The sequence below is a fragment of the Heteronotia binoei genome, unplaced genomic scaffold (assembly GCF_032191835.1).
Source record: "Heteronotia binoei isolate CCM8104 ecotype False Entrance Well unplaced genomic scaffold, APGP_CSIRO_Hbin_v1 ptg000674c, whole genome shotgun sequence".
NCBI lineage: Eukaryota > Metazoa > Chordata > Lepidosauria > Squamata > Gekkonidae > Heteronotia > Heteronotia binoei.
Window position 1 is genome coordinate 213,200 of NW_026800067.1, and position 14,195 is coordinate 227,394.

Below are 14,195 nucleotides of genomic sequence, written 5' to 3' on the forward strand. Positions count from 1 at the left end.
CAGCTATGGAAACAAGAAAAAATACCAGAGAAATGGGACTGGACTATGAAAGTTTTATCGTGGAGTGAGATGGACAAACTAACTAGAACGCTAAGAGAATATGATTTAGATATATTCAAAAAGGAGTGGAAGAAATTTAAAGGATATATGGAGAAAGAAAGGAATGTAAAAAGACATTGGACAATTTTTTAGCATTAATGAGAAAAAAAAATTATATTGAACTTTGATCAGTTAGTAGTACCTTTAGTATTGAACTTAAATCTATAACTTCGGGGAAGTCAACATTGGAGGGAGGGGGAATTGAAATACCATATGGGTTAGTACTGAAAATTTATAATTAAGATTTGTAACCATATGTTATCAATAAATTGTTAAAACATGAAGAAGAGAGCAGTGAGAACTCAAGTGTGGCTCAGGAAAGAGCAGACAGAATGGAGGGAAGCTCTGCTTGGCAGTGTGGCAGAGCGATTTAGCTTTATCTCTGAGAGAAAATAGAGTTCCCAGTTATTGGGCCTGTCTCTGTTAAACAGCGGACACCGAAGAAGAAGAAGATGATGATAATATTGGATTTATACCCTGCCCTACACTCTGAATCTCAGAGTCTCTGAGCGACTTACAATCTCATTTACCTTCCCACACACACACAAACACACCAGACACCCTATGAGGTAGGTGGGGCTGAGAGAGCTTTCCCAGAAGCTGCCCTTTCAAGGACAGCTCTGCAATAGCTATGGCTGACCCAAGGCCATTCTAGCAGCTGCAAGTGGAGGAGTGGAGAATCAAACCCTCGTGAGAAAGTGCAGGCTGCTATGGGTGGAAAAAAGATCCAACATTGTGGCTAGTCAGTAAAAGCCTGTTGGTGCCTGAAAGCAGTAAAGAGTTCTCAAATTCACTGGAGAACCAGTATGGTCTAGTTTTGAAGACCCCGCTGGTCCGCATGGTACCACAATCCAATTCTATGCCCTTGGATTGGTGGCATCCTAGATGATCACCTAATTTGCCTAGTGGGCAGTTCAGTCCTGCTTCCACATAAAGCCTGCTGGTGACCTTGGGTCAGTTACAGTTCTCCCAAAACTCTCTCAACCAATGTTCTCTCAAACTTTGTGAGCTACTGACATTAAAGTTGTGAGCTACTGCAGAAATTAGTTTGCTTTGGGGTCATTATTCCAGAGCTATGACAAAAAAATGTGAGCTGGAGGGTAGAAGTAGATATTGGAAGATATTGGATTTATATCTCACCCTATACTCCGAATCTCAGAGTCTCAGAGCAGTCACAATCTCCTTTTCCTCCCCCCCCCCCCACAACAGGCACCCTGTGAAGTACGTGGGGCTGAGTGAGCTCTTGCAGCAGCTGCCCTTTCAAGGACAACTCCTACTCAAGCTATGGCTGACCCAAGGTCATTTCAGCAGGTGCAAGTGGAGGAGTGGGGAATCAAACTTGGTTCTCCCAGATAAGAGTCCGCGCACTTAACCACTACACCAAACTAGCTCAAAAAACTTTGAGCTAGCTCACGCTAACTCAGCTCAGTGGGAACACTGCTCTCAGTCTCATTTGTCTCACAAGGTTCCTGTTGTGTAGAGAGGAAGGGAAGGTGATTGTAAACTTTTAAAGATAAAGGTAGGATATAGAAGTCCACTCTCCTTCTTATAACAATAATAATACTTTTTTATTTATATCCCGCCCTCCCCGCCGAAGCAGGCGCAGGGGGGCTCACAACATTTTAGTTCAATACAATACGATACAAGATGATGATGAAGAAGAAGATATTGTATTTATATCCCGCCTTCCACTCTGAAGAGTCTCAGAGTGGCTCACAATCTCCTTTACCTTCCTCCCCCACAACAGACACCCTGTGAGGTAGATGAAGACATTGGATTTATATCCTGCCCTCCACTCCTAAGAGTCTCAGAGTGGCTCACAATCTCCTTTACCTTCCTCCCCCACAACAGACACCCTGTGAGGTAGATGAAGACATTGGATTTATATCCTGCCCTTCACTCCTAAGAGTCTCAGAGCGGCTCACAATCTCCTTTTCCTTCCTCCCCCACAACAGACACCCTGTGAGGTGGGTGGGGCTGGAGAGGGCTCTCACAGCAGCTGCCCTTTCAAGGACAACCTCTGCCAGAGCTATGGCTGACCCAAGGCCATGCTAGCAGGTGCAAGCGGAGGAGTGGGGAATCAAACCCAGTTCTCCCAGATAAGAGTCCGCACACTTAACTACTACACCAAACTGGCTCTCCAGTATAATACAATACAATACAATATAATACAATACAATAAAATCACTTAATTCAATGAATACTACATTATAAAACCATCTTTTACTGCTGCTTACACTAATCCCTACCCTTCCATCTAAGCCAGTGGCCCCTGGAACTTTTCTGAATGGGTAACTTCTAATCTAGAGGGAATCACTATTACAAAGCCTTTCATGGTCAAATATAGTGCTCCTCCTCCACTCCAGCAGCTGTTCCATACTTTTAATTGGTGCTTACCATTCAGCCACTTCTGGGAGGTCATATTGATGATATTATGGGTAGTGTATGGCACAACAATCTTCTTCAGGAGGGTATATTCATAGTGAGGGTCAGGAAGGTTCACAAATTCATCCAGAGCTTTCTGGTCCATCAGCCAAACAGGGGGCAAGCAGGCAGCAAAGAGGAAAAGGACCAAAGAATGCATCTCCTAATACGTTGTTGGACCCTTTGCCTGCTCGTCGCTTGGCAGTGTCTCCTGCCAGAGGTGAGAGATTCTTCTGCCTCTTGATGTTGACACAGATAAATCATCCACCACCCCCTCCAAAGTGCTGCTGGAGTAGCTTTCCAAAGGAATGATACTCTGAAGACTCCCTGTGCTTTTGAACACCTGCCCAGTTCCCTTGGGCCTGAATCACAGGCACACGTGGTGAGAAAATGACCATTCATATCAAGCCAAATATATTTTGGAAGGGGTTTACCAAGGGAACAAAAATAAATGCAGTTTCAAAATAACCCATAAATATATCAGCTATGCTGGGTGCCATAGGGCTACTCATAGCTGCTCCAAACCTAAAGTAGGGTTTAAAAAGAAAGAAAGAATGAGAGCCAAAAACTAAATTGGAGGAAATTTAACCACACGTTTGTCAAGAAAATCTTCCACATCTTGCTTCATGCTGGAGAATGTTTGTGTAGAGAGCTGACAGATTGGCTGAGAACAGACGGGCATTCTGGGGTGAATGGGAAGCGGCCGAAAGCAGGTCAGCTCAAAAAGAGCCGTCCCAGAGCCTCCACGCGGTACCAGGAAGGTGGCCCCACCCTGTCTTTGTGGTGCCTCAGAAGTGTTTCCTAATGGGGCAGAGCACTCCTGCACACAGATGCTCCCACCAGGTTGCCAGAGGGAAAAAGTTGGAAACAGCTTAGGGGTGTTTGGCGCTTCCACACCACCAAGTCTCACTTGCACCCTTCCCCGTCCAAATGGTGGGGAGGCAACTGATGGCCGGCTCAAAGATTTGCTACCACTTTGGAAGTGGTAGCTTTTTTGAGCCGGCCTCAGGGGCCTGGAGGACGGGGTGAGGACGGGAGGAGGATGGGTGGCAGATGTTGCCGTCTGCACAGATTTTTGGGGTCGACTTCAGAGGAGTCTCTGAGTTGACCCAAAGTGCCGGACTGTTATCAGCCATTAAAACTGCTCCATTTGGCACCTGCTTGCCTTCCACAATGTTTATAAAATGCTTTGTGTCTTTCATATAAGACAATTCTGACGCAGATGCGTTTGCAAAAACATCATTAGAGACTGCTAAACAATTATTATTCCATGTTGATTGCTTTTTTACCTGACCACATTCTCAAGGCTAATTTTCTTTTGTATCGATTGTAAACTTTTGTTAGAAGACTGAGGGGTTTTCTGATAGTGCAAAATGGTCTCTTTAAATTAGGGTTGCCAAGTCCAAATCAAGAAATATCTGGGGACTTTGGGGATAGAGCCAGGAGACTTTGGGGGTGGAGCCAGGAGACATTGGGGCGGAGCCAGGAACAAGGGTGTGACAAGCATAATTGAACTCCAAGGGAGTTCTGGCCATCACATTAAAAGGGACAGCACACCTTTTTAAATGCCTTCCTTCCATAGGAAATAATGAAGGATAGGGGCACCTTCTTTTGGGGCTCATAGAATTGGACCCCCTGGTCCAATCCTTTTGAAACTTGGAAGGTATTTTGGGGGGAGGTACTAGATGCTATACTGAAAATTTGGCACCTCTACCTCAAAAAACAGCCCCCCTAGAGCCCCCAATACCCATGTATCAATTCCCCATCATTCCCTATGGGAATCGTTCATGGAGGTGCATAATGGCTGTGGGGGAGGGGCTTCCCCCGCCAGCCAGCTGGCTGGGGGAGGGAGGAAGTCTGTAAAACCGGGGGATCCCCCTCTGGGACCTGGGGATTGGGAAGCCTACTTTAAATGGTAGTACCATAGAGCTTTCATGTTTTTATGTCGTATGTTTCCAGTTTGTCCTTGTGGATGTTTTTGTAAAAAAAATATTTCTTTCTAATGTAAATCTGTGTGTCTCTAAATCAGGACTAGGGCCGCAACCGTAAAGGGTGTTAAAAGGAATTGATGTAAGAGTGGTTCATATTTCAATCTGCATTTAATTTGGTGTTTTCTATGTTATTATAATTATAATAAAGCATGTTTGTCTCATCTCCACTTACATTCATTTGCTTCAAACAGATACTATATACATTCAGCATATGATCTCCACGAATCTGGGAACCACCCCTACAGTCTGGAGCATACATTCAGACAGGGCTTTTATTTTTTTTGTAGCAGGAACTCGGTTGCATATTAGGCCACACCCCTTGATGCAGCCAATCCTCCAAGAGCTTACAGGGCTCTTCTTTCAGGGCCTACTGTAAGCTCTTAGAGGATTGGCTGCATCAGGGGTATGTGGCCTAATATGCAAAGGAGCTCCTGCTCCTGCTAAAAAAAAAAAAAAAAGCCCTGCATTCAGATCAGGTGAATTGAGCCTATGCATGAATATATAAGCCCCCTTGTAAATGCCCATGTGAATGGGCAGGGAAAGTCCACTGGATTTTGGGCAGAACCACCATGATAGGTCCTGCTGCCTGCCGGCCTGCCTATCTCCATACACGCTATGTTGCATGTTTAGGACTTGTGTCACTCCCCACTATTTAAATAAGGAAGCAGAACACAAGCAGCATAACCTCCGATCCTACATGATATGCCCAAAAGGGGAAATGTCACCCTACAAAGTCTTCTAGCCAGTTTGGTGTAGTGGTTAAATGTGCAGACTCTTATCTGGGAGAACCGGGTTTGATTCCCCACTCCTCCACTTGCAGCTGTTGGGTTAGCCATAGCTATTGCAGGAGTTGTCCTTGAAAGGGCAGCTGCTGTGAGAGTCTTCTCAGCCCCACCCACCTCACAGGGTGTCAGTTGTGGGGGGAGAAGATATAGGAGATTGTAAGCCACTCTGAGTCTCTGATTCAGAGAGAAGGGTAGAGTATAAATCTGCAGTCTTCTTCTAGGCTGCTTATCATCATCATCATCATCATTTATTGATGCTCACAGACCAATTGATCATAAGCATGTAAAAGATACAAAATCAATCCAAAATACATTTAAATCATAAAATTCCCTATCTATAAAACATTAACACTAAACATGAATTTTAAGTATTCCTAATTATTAATTCTTTTCTCAGTTTGATTGTTTTGCTAATATAACATGCTTATTTTGTGTTACAAAATTTCTTAACATTTTCCTCGAAGCTCTTAAAACCAAGGAAACCCAAAAGAAATTTTACTACTCGATTGTAATGGCTGGATCAAAACCACTGAGCAAAAATTGATGCTTGCTTACTATAGGTAGGTCAATACCAGAAATTAATGGCTTAGTGAACTGTGTTCTTAAATGTGTGTACCTTTGGCAGAAGTAAAATATATGCTTTACAGTTTCGATAGAGCTGGATTCGCAGCCACATAAACGGTCAGAGTAGGGTTTTCTACCGTATCGTCCAGTTAGAACAGCTGTAGGCAAGGCATTAAACCTAGCTAAAAAGAAAGCTCTTTTGTAAGCTGGGATAGTCAGAAAGTCTATATATGGACAGTGGAATTTAAGACATCTAAAACAAAAAAAAAAGCAGGAGGGCACATTCGGTGAGCACGGGCAGCAGTGCTATTCAAATCTCACTGAAATAACCTTTTTTTTTTTTTTTCATCAGGGAGCGTGCTGCAGAAAGGGACATAGTCAACAATAAGGTGTTACCTAAACCTAAGTTTAGGAGTTGGGCATCTGCATGTTTGAACCAGTGATTAACATATGAGTCCCTTGGTAATGCACTTAATAGACTATCGGGGGGGGAGGGGGGAGATGCTTTAAGCGATAACCAAAAATTGCAGCCCGTGCTTTAGCCTTCAAGGATCAAATCCCTAGCTCAGCTCTAATGGCAATCCCTGCAACACAATAAGGAACAGCTAAAAGCTTTCTAAGAAAACTATGCAAAACGGTATCAAGATGATATCAAGACTTTCACCGACTAAGTCATCCCACAAGGGAACACCATAGGAAAGCTGGGTAACTACTTTAGCTTCAAAAAGCTTAAGAGTTGAGGGGATATGTTGCCCACCTCTAGAGAAAAAAAGCAAGATTCCATTGGTTGTTCTTTGGGCTTTCTCATTCATAAGGGCTATATGATTTTTCCACGTCAGATTAGATTGGAATTTCAAACTTTAGTAGTTATAGCTAGTTAACTGTTGCAATTTCTTCCCATTGCCAAACATGCATGGTGGGTCAGGATTTTTTTTGTAAAAACGACGATCTTAGATTTATCGTAATTAATAGTTAGACCTTTGTTTCTGCAATAGTTCCCAGATGCTGTCAGTAGACGTCATAATTCCACTGGAGACAGGGCTATCAGTAAAGTGTCATCAGCATACGCAAGTGTAGAGATGAGAAGATTTGTCAACATAGCTGCATGCAAGTTAGAGAGCCTATGTTTTCCTGGGAGATCATTTATAAGAAGATTAAACAGGGAGGGTGCCAAGACACAACCCTGCCTGACCTTCCTATGTATTGATTGTTAACTCGGACTCGCGCTTCAGATGACTCATATAGTGATTGAATCAACCAGAGTAAGAGAGTGTCTATACCGTAGTTAACAGTACCAAATGCCGTCTTTAAGTCCATAAAGGATACGTAAGTTGAAGCACTGGGAAAAGCAGTGCATTTTTTAATAAGACGAGACAAGACAAAACAGTGGTCCAGGGTAGAATAACCTGACCGGAAGCCTGCTTGCTCAGGGACCAATATAGAATTGTCTGTCATCCAGCTGGTCAACTTGTCTAACAAATAGGATGCATGCAGCATCCCCACTGCTGAGAGAAGACTAATTGGATGATAGTTACTCAGATTTAGTCAATCCCCTTTTTTGTAGATCAGAACTATAAGGGCCTGCTTCCAACCTCCTGGAATTTTGCCTGACTCATTTACTAACGTAAAAACTTCTGCTAATATGGGGGCCCACTATCTGCAAGCTCAGGAAAGCTGGGCTCGTGACAAAATACTAGCTTTAGAGAATTTCCAATGAATTAATAACCTTAAATTTTGTGGCTTTCCTGAGCAGGCTGAAGGTACCTCTGACTTGATTTCATTTGTTTCTGCTTGGATTGCCTCTCCACTGCACTTAGAAAATGGCGTAGCCCCCCCTAATTAAATGATGGCACCTGGTTTTTTGGCCACTGTGTGACACAGCGTGTTGGACTGGATGGACCACTGGCCTGATCCAACATGGCTTTTCTTATGTTCTTATGAGCATTTCGCCTGAGTCCTTTATACACTGCATCGTCTCAGTCCTCTCCCAGACCCAGAGACATCACAGTGGAATTTGTTGATTCCAGAACCAAACAACACTTGCTTCAGGAAGCCTTCAGGAAGCCTGCTATTCTAGAAAGAAAAGATCCTAGACTTCCCAGATCTTTTGGCTGAATCACTGGAGAAGCATCGTGAAAGCCTATCACCACCAAACTGCAACAAGCCAACGTAAAGTATCACTGGAACCATGTAAGCAACATTCTTGTCTCCTATCAAGGCAAAACTTACTCAGCTGGTGACCTTGATAGCCGTCATCTTCTTCTGCGGTCTTTAAAGCTGGAACCACCCCCAGAAGCACCCAAGCCTACAATACGTTCATAGAAGACTAACAAGGTTCAGAACATGTGTGTTAGATGTTCAGGTTCTCCCCACTCAAGCAGAACCTGGAAACCTAACAGACATGTTCTGAACCTACTTTGTCTTCTATGAATGTATTGTAAAGATGGGGTTTCAGTGATAAATAAGCCTCCAAACTGAAGAAAGATGGATGAAACGTCTTGATATTTAGAACAGACATGTTTGGGAGGGCTTCCTTTAGTTCTATGAACTAAATACTGGAATATTGTTACTCCTTTGTGATGGGAAAGACTGTTTTTGAACTGTCTTCTGTAAATCCCCAGGTGGGGGAAGAGGATTCCCTGGTTTGGAGGCCCTCCTCCCACTTCAGGTTCATCAGAAAATAAGGGGGGGGGATATCTGCTGGGCACTCCATTGTGCCCTATGGAGACTGATTCCCAAAGGGTATAATGGAGAATTGATCCGTGAGTCTCTGGGGCGCTGTTTTTTTGAAGTAGAAGCACCAATTTTCCAGCATAGTATCAAGTGCCTCTCCTTAAAACATCCCCCAAGTTTCAAAAAGATTGGACCAGGAGGTCCAATTCCTTGAGCCGCAAAAGAAGGTGCCCCTATTCTTTATTATTTCCAAATGGAGAGAAGGCATTCAAAAGGCGTGCGGTCCCTTTAATGTGATGGCCAGAACTCCCTTTGGAGTTCAGTCATGCTTGTCACACCCTTGCTTCTGGCTCCATCCCCAAAGTCCCCAGATATTTCTTGAGTTGGACTTGACAACCCTAATGAAACTCCTGTGTGGGCCAGATGGAACAGAGACAGCAGCCACTGAAAGGATGGTCTAAGCCTGCTAGGGCTGGCAGGACTTGATGACCCTGCCTAGCAGTGACACAGTAGGTGGAAACAGGCCAGCATACCTTATTGCTGCTACTTAGAAGTTGTCATACTGATTCTCCCCCCCATCCCCAGAATATTGATTCTTGAAAAAGTTAAGGAGGCCCCCCCTCACTCTCATCACCTCCCCACTAGATGGAAGGAGGTGGACTCAGGGCAGAAGCTGCATCTGCCACTATTCTAATGCTGAAGAGGTTGTAGTAGGGTTGTCAAATCCCTCTGCTGCTATGCTGTGGAACTTGTTTCTTGTGCACAGTGTGATGACGCCGCCTGGAAGTGATGTCATCAAGCCCAGGACATCACACCAGGAATGTTCTAGGACTCACAATAAAAATCTGTGGTATAGAGTTTTACAGGGATTCCTAGAGTGTCACACTGGCAATGCTCTAGGATTTGTGGTAAAACTATGGTACCATAGAGTTTCCCACCCACAAGTCCTAGAGTGTCCCTGTCCCGATGTCTTCAGTGTGACGTCACTTCTTGGTGACATCATCGTGCTGGGGATGGCTGGATCCCTTGGTTGTAGGTTATGTTTATTTGCTGCCCAGTGTCTCTACATATATGTATGGACTGGTAATTTCCATTTAATGGCATCTGAAGAAGTCTACATTCACACAAAAGCTTATACATCCAATAAAACATCGTTGTTCTTAAAGGTGCTACCGGACTCAAACTTTTTTCACATGTTACATGTCTTACTGTCCTTGGGTGCCAGGACAAACCATTTCTTTTTCACTGAGAAGTTCTATCTTTTCCAGTAGTTTTTCCAGTCTGCTACTAGCTTAAGGACTGTTTTATGGATATCCTTTAAGGCTGTAGCATGTTTTAAAAGCTGTTGCAGTGTCCCAACCTTGTGTTTCTGGCTTGTTTATTTCCCAGTTGGTAATTCTTATATATTTCTGTTGATTTGTCTTATATATTTCTGTTGATTTGTCTTTTATATTTTTGTCGTTTTTTTCTTTTGACAACCATTGAAGTCATCTCTGGAGAGGCACTATATCAGTTCTCTAAAGGCATAAAAAGTGGAACTCGGAGATTATCCTTGATATTCAGTTTTTCCAGTCTGCTACTAGCTTAAGGACTGTTTTACAAATATCCTTTTAGGCTGTAGCATGTTTTAAAAGCTGTTGCGGTGCCCCAACCTTGTGTTTCTGGCTTGTTTATTTCCCTGTTGGTAATTGCTATATATTTCTGTTGATTTGTTTTTTCTTTTGATAAGCATTGAAGTCATCTCTGGAGAGGCACTATATCAGTCCTCTAAAGGAATAAAAAGTGGAACTCGGATATTATCCTTGATATTCAGACCCCAGTCGAGAAAAAAGTCATTTCCCATTCTTCATAAGAGTGGAGACAAGACTCAAACATCTGAAAAGGTGCCCCTTTTGTGATGTCATGTGACTGACATATGCTGTGAAAGTTGACTTCCACCATTGTATTCCCTGCAGGCTGCCATTGTATTCTTGTGGCCATTATGTGTTACCTCAAAGACAGCGGAAGACATGCAATGGTCCACTTAGATACACTTAGATACATACAGTGGCCCAGAGTGTTTCAAGTTTTTTTCCTGTTTCTTTCAGGAAGGGCTTTTTTTTGCAGCAGGAACTCCTTTGCATATTAGGCCACATACCCCTGATGGAGCCAATCCTCCTGCAGTTTACAGTAGGCCCTGTACTTAGAGCCCTGTAAGCTCTTGGAGGATTGGCTATATCAGGGGTGTGTGGCCTAATATGCAAAGCAGTTCCTGCTACAAAAAAAGCCCTGAGATTCTTATCCGAAATACTAGTGATGACATTACAATGAGATCTATGACTGATCGCCCTGGTGGATGACCTTCAGCGGCATCTGGATCAAGGCGGCTCGGCGGTGCTGATGCTGTTAGACCTATCGGCAGCGTTCGATACGGTCGACCATTGGCTTCTGGCTTGCCGCCTTGCCGACGCGGGGATTCAGGGGCTGGCCTTGTAATGGCTTTCCTCTTTCCTTGACGGTCGGGGACAAAGGGTGGTGATTGGGGACGAACTGTCCCAGAGACACACGCTTGATTGCGGAGTGCCTCAAGGGGCGGTACTTTCCCCGATGTTATTTAACATCTATATGCGCCCCCTTGCCCAGATTGCCTGAAGGTATGGGCTGGGATGTCATCAGTATGCTGATGACACCCAGCTCTATCTACTTATGGACGGCCGGCCTGCCTGCGCACCAGAAAATCTGGACCGGGCGTTACAGGCAGTGGCTAGGTGGCTTAGGCTGAGTGGGCTGAAGCTGAACCCGGCGAAGACAGAGGTCCTTTGCTTGGGTCGTTGTGGCCCGGGAAGGGAAATCCCCCTGCCAGTTTTTGACGGCGCGCCGTTGATAGCGGCGCGCAGGGTCAAAAGTTTGGGGGTACTATTGGAGCCTTCATTGACAATGGAGGCTCAGATAGCAGCCACTGCCAAATCCGCATTCTTTCATCTTAGGCGGGTGAGGCAACTGGCCCCTTTCCTGGAACGCGACGACCTAGCAACAGTGATTTATGCCATGGTCACCTCGAGGTTGGACTACTGTAATGCCCTCTACATGGGGCTACCCTTGTGCCGGACCCGGAAATTGCAGTTAGTGCAGAATGCCGCTGTCCGGCTGCTATTAGGGCTCCCAAGATGGGAGCACATTCGGTCTGGGCTTCGGGATCTGCACTGGCTGCCAATAACATTCCGAGTCCGGTACAAGGTGTTGGTCATTACCTTTAAAGCCCTATATGGCCTAGGACCTGACTACCTTAGGGACCGTCTCTCCCCACACGTTCCCCAGAGAGTACTACGATCGGGTTCACAAAACCTGTTAGTAATCACTGGGCCAAAGGAGGCCCGTCTGAAATCCACCAGGGATCGGGCCTTCTCGGTAACGGCGCCTTACTGGTGGAACCAGCTGCCGGAAGAGGTGAGGGCCCTGTGGGACCTAGGGCAGTTTCACAGGGCCTGTAAGACAGCCCTCTTCCTCTTTCACAGGGCCTGTAAGGCAGGCCTACAACGACTAATTGACACTGAGAATAATTTTTGGATGGAACTAAAATGCATTTAATAGACCGCTGGTTTTTATCTTTTTATGTCTTATTAATTATGGTTTTAACCTTATTATGTAAATGTTTTTAAGCTGAATTTTTGTGAGTTATAATGTTGTAAGCCGCCCTGAGCCACTTCGGTGGGAAGGGCGGGATATAAATCTAAATATAAATAAATAAATAAATCTCAATCCTATCTAGGCACTGCACTTAAACTATAAAGCACATTTCGAATGTGCTTCAAATATTTCTTACAATGCCTGAGGTGGTAAACCAGGGCTTTTTGGGGGGTTTTTTTAGCAGAAACATGCAGGAACTCATTTCCAGCTGGCTTGGTGTCAGGGGTGTGGCCTAATATGCAAATGATTCCTGTGGTAAACTAAGCCTCAGTCTATCTGGAATAGTACTTTTTTAAATGGCTGAGGTTCTCACAATAATAGATCTTAATGCCTGTGATCAAATAGCCCAGGGATGGCCAAACTTCCTTAACATAAGAGCCACACAGAATAAATGCTGGATGTTTGAGAGCCACAAGATGTCAGATGTTTAATAGAAGGGAGGGAGGGAGGGAGGAAGATGGGGATGGGAGGGATGGAAAGAAAGCAACTTTAACTTTAAATGCATTCTCCAAGCCACCTGCTGGCTTGGCTTGGAGAAGTGATTTGAAGGGAGAAATGCCTTCTCCAAGCTAGCTGACAGGGCAGTTGAGACTTCAAGAGCCACACAATATGTGTGAAAGAGCTACATGTGGCTACCCAGCCACAGTTTGGCCACCCCTAAAGTAGCCCATGAGGGCTGTAGGGTTGGACTGCTTGCGCCTTGAGAAAATGTGGCCTGGGTAACAAGCCCTTTACTCTTCCTCTTGAACCTGCTTCTTTCTGTACCTCCCATTTCCCATCTTTTACCATGTCCAGTGGCACCAGCTGTAATTTTGTAAATGTTATGCAAAGAAAACCTTTATTAAATATATGAATGGGAAACAGAGAAGCAGTAACAGAAGCAATTACTTGATGGGAATTTTGGTTTATTATTCATATAACATGCAGTAGAAGATAGGTCATAACTTTTTAGCAAGGAGGCACTAAGAAAAGGCGCTAAACTCAGAAAGATGCGAAGATGGCTGCCTGAGTACAGATGTGTTTGAGCTGGAATTGGAACTTTGGCCCAGTGTTGAAGGTTCGGATGGGAAAGTTTTGCTCTTCTTCTTGCTGTGTTGTGGACTTCAAGACAACTGAAGGCCAAAGAGCTCTGTGAGACTTATGAGTCGTTCACCCTACAGAATCCTTTACTTGCAAATCGCAGCTAAGTGTGGCCTAATTCACAATAGAGACGAAGTATGAGAGGAAGTTGAAAACTTATCTGCTATCCATTGTTGTAAAGTCCATTGTTTCCTAGGATTGGGACTGTTCTGCTTGCATCTTGTTTACCTCAGTAGGGTAAATGGAAGTCCTTTCTCAGTAGATTAAATGGGGTGTGGGGCTAGAATTGGGATTATTAAAATGGAATGGGAATGAGGGCCCCTACAAACCATATCAATCTACTAATAAAATGTGGTAGAGATGTCTAATCACGGATCTTCTAGCATTCTACCAAGTTCTGCCTTTACCCAAGATGGGGGTCCAAGAGGCAGGAAGGACAGGGCATTGCCTAGAAAGCTGTCTTTGGAGGTGAAAAATACAGATTCAAATTCCTGCGCAGCTATTGCACCAACTGAATTTGAGGGAAGTTTTGCCCTCTCTCTGACTCTCACAGCCTAAGTCACCTCTCAGTTAATAGAACAATGTAAATTTGTTTGATTTTTATCCCATCCACTCTCCCAAGAACTCTGCCAATATGCATAGCTGGCCTTCCAATTTTTATCCTCACAAAATAATCCCTGAAGTAGTGAAGGGGTGTGGGAGGTGACTGGCCCACAATGAGCCAGTTTGCTTTGGAACCAAGTGAGGAATTCAGTGTTATAATCACTAGAACACATCGGCTGATTTTGCTTTAGAACCAACTTGGCTGCCTTGCATCACTCGATCTAGAAAGAAAAGGTTTGTTTTCTACATCGCTTAAGCTACGGAGCTGATTACCCCCACCAATTCCTTCTTATGAAACATGAATTGCTTC

At 44.3% G+C, this 14,195-nt stretch overlaps 1 protein-coding gene across 1 annotated transcript in view; it reads right to left on the reverse strand.

Annotated features, from left to right (window-relative positions):
• Window positions 1-2,745, reverse strand: part of LOC132590769 (autocrine proliferation repressor protein A-like) — a 62,225-nt gene extending 59,480 nt beyond the window's left edge. Inside the window, exon 1 of the mRNA XM_060263692.1 lies at window positions 2,497-2,745. Coding sequence (XP_060119675.1) covers window positions 2,497-2,683 — 187 coding nt within the window. The 5' untranslated portion in view covers window positions 2,684-2,745. The remainder of the gene's footprint in view (window positions 1-2,496) is intronic.
• Between the last annotated feature and the right edge of the window lie 11,450 nt (window positions 2,746-14,195).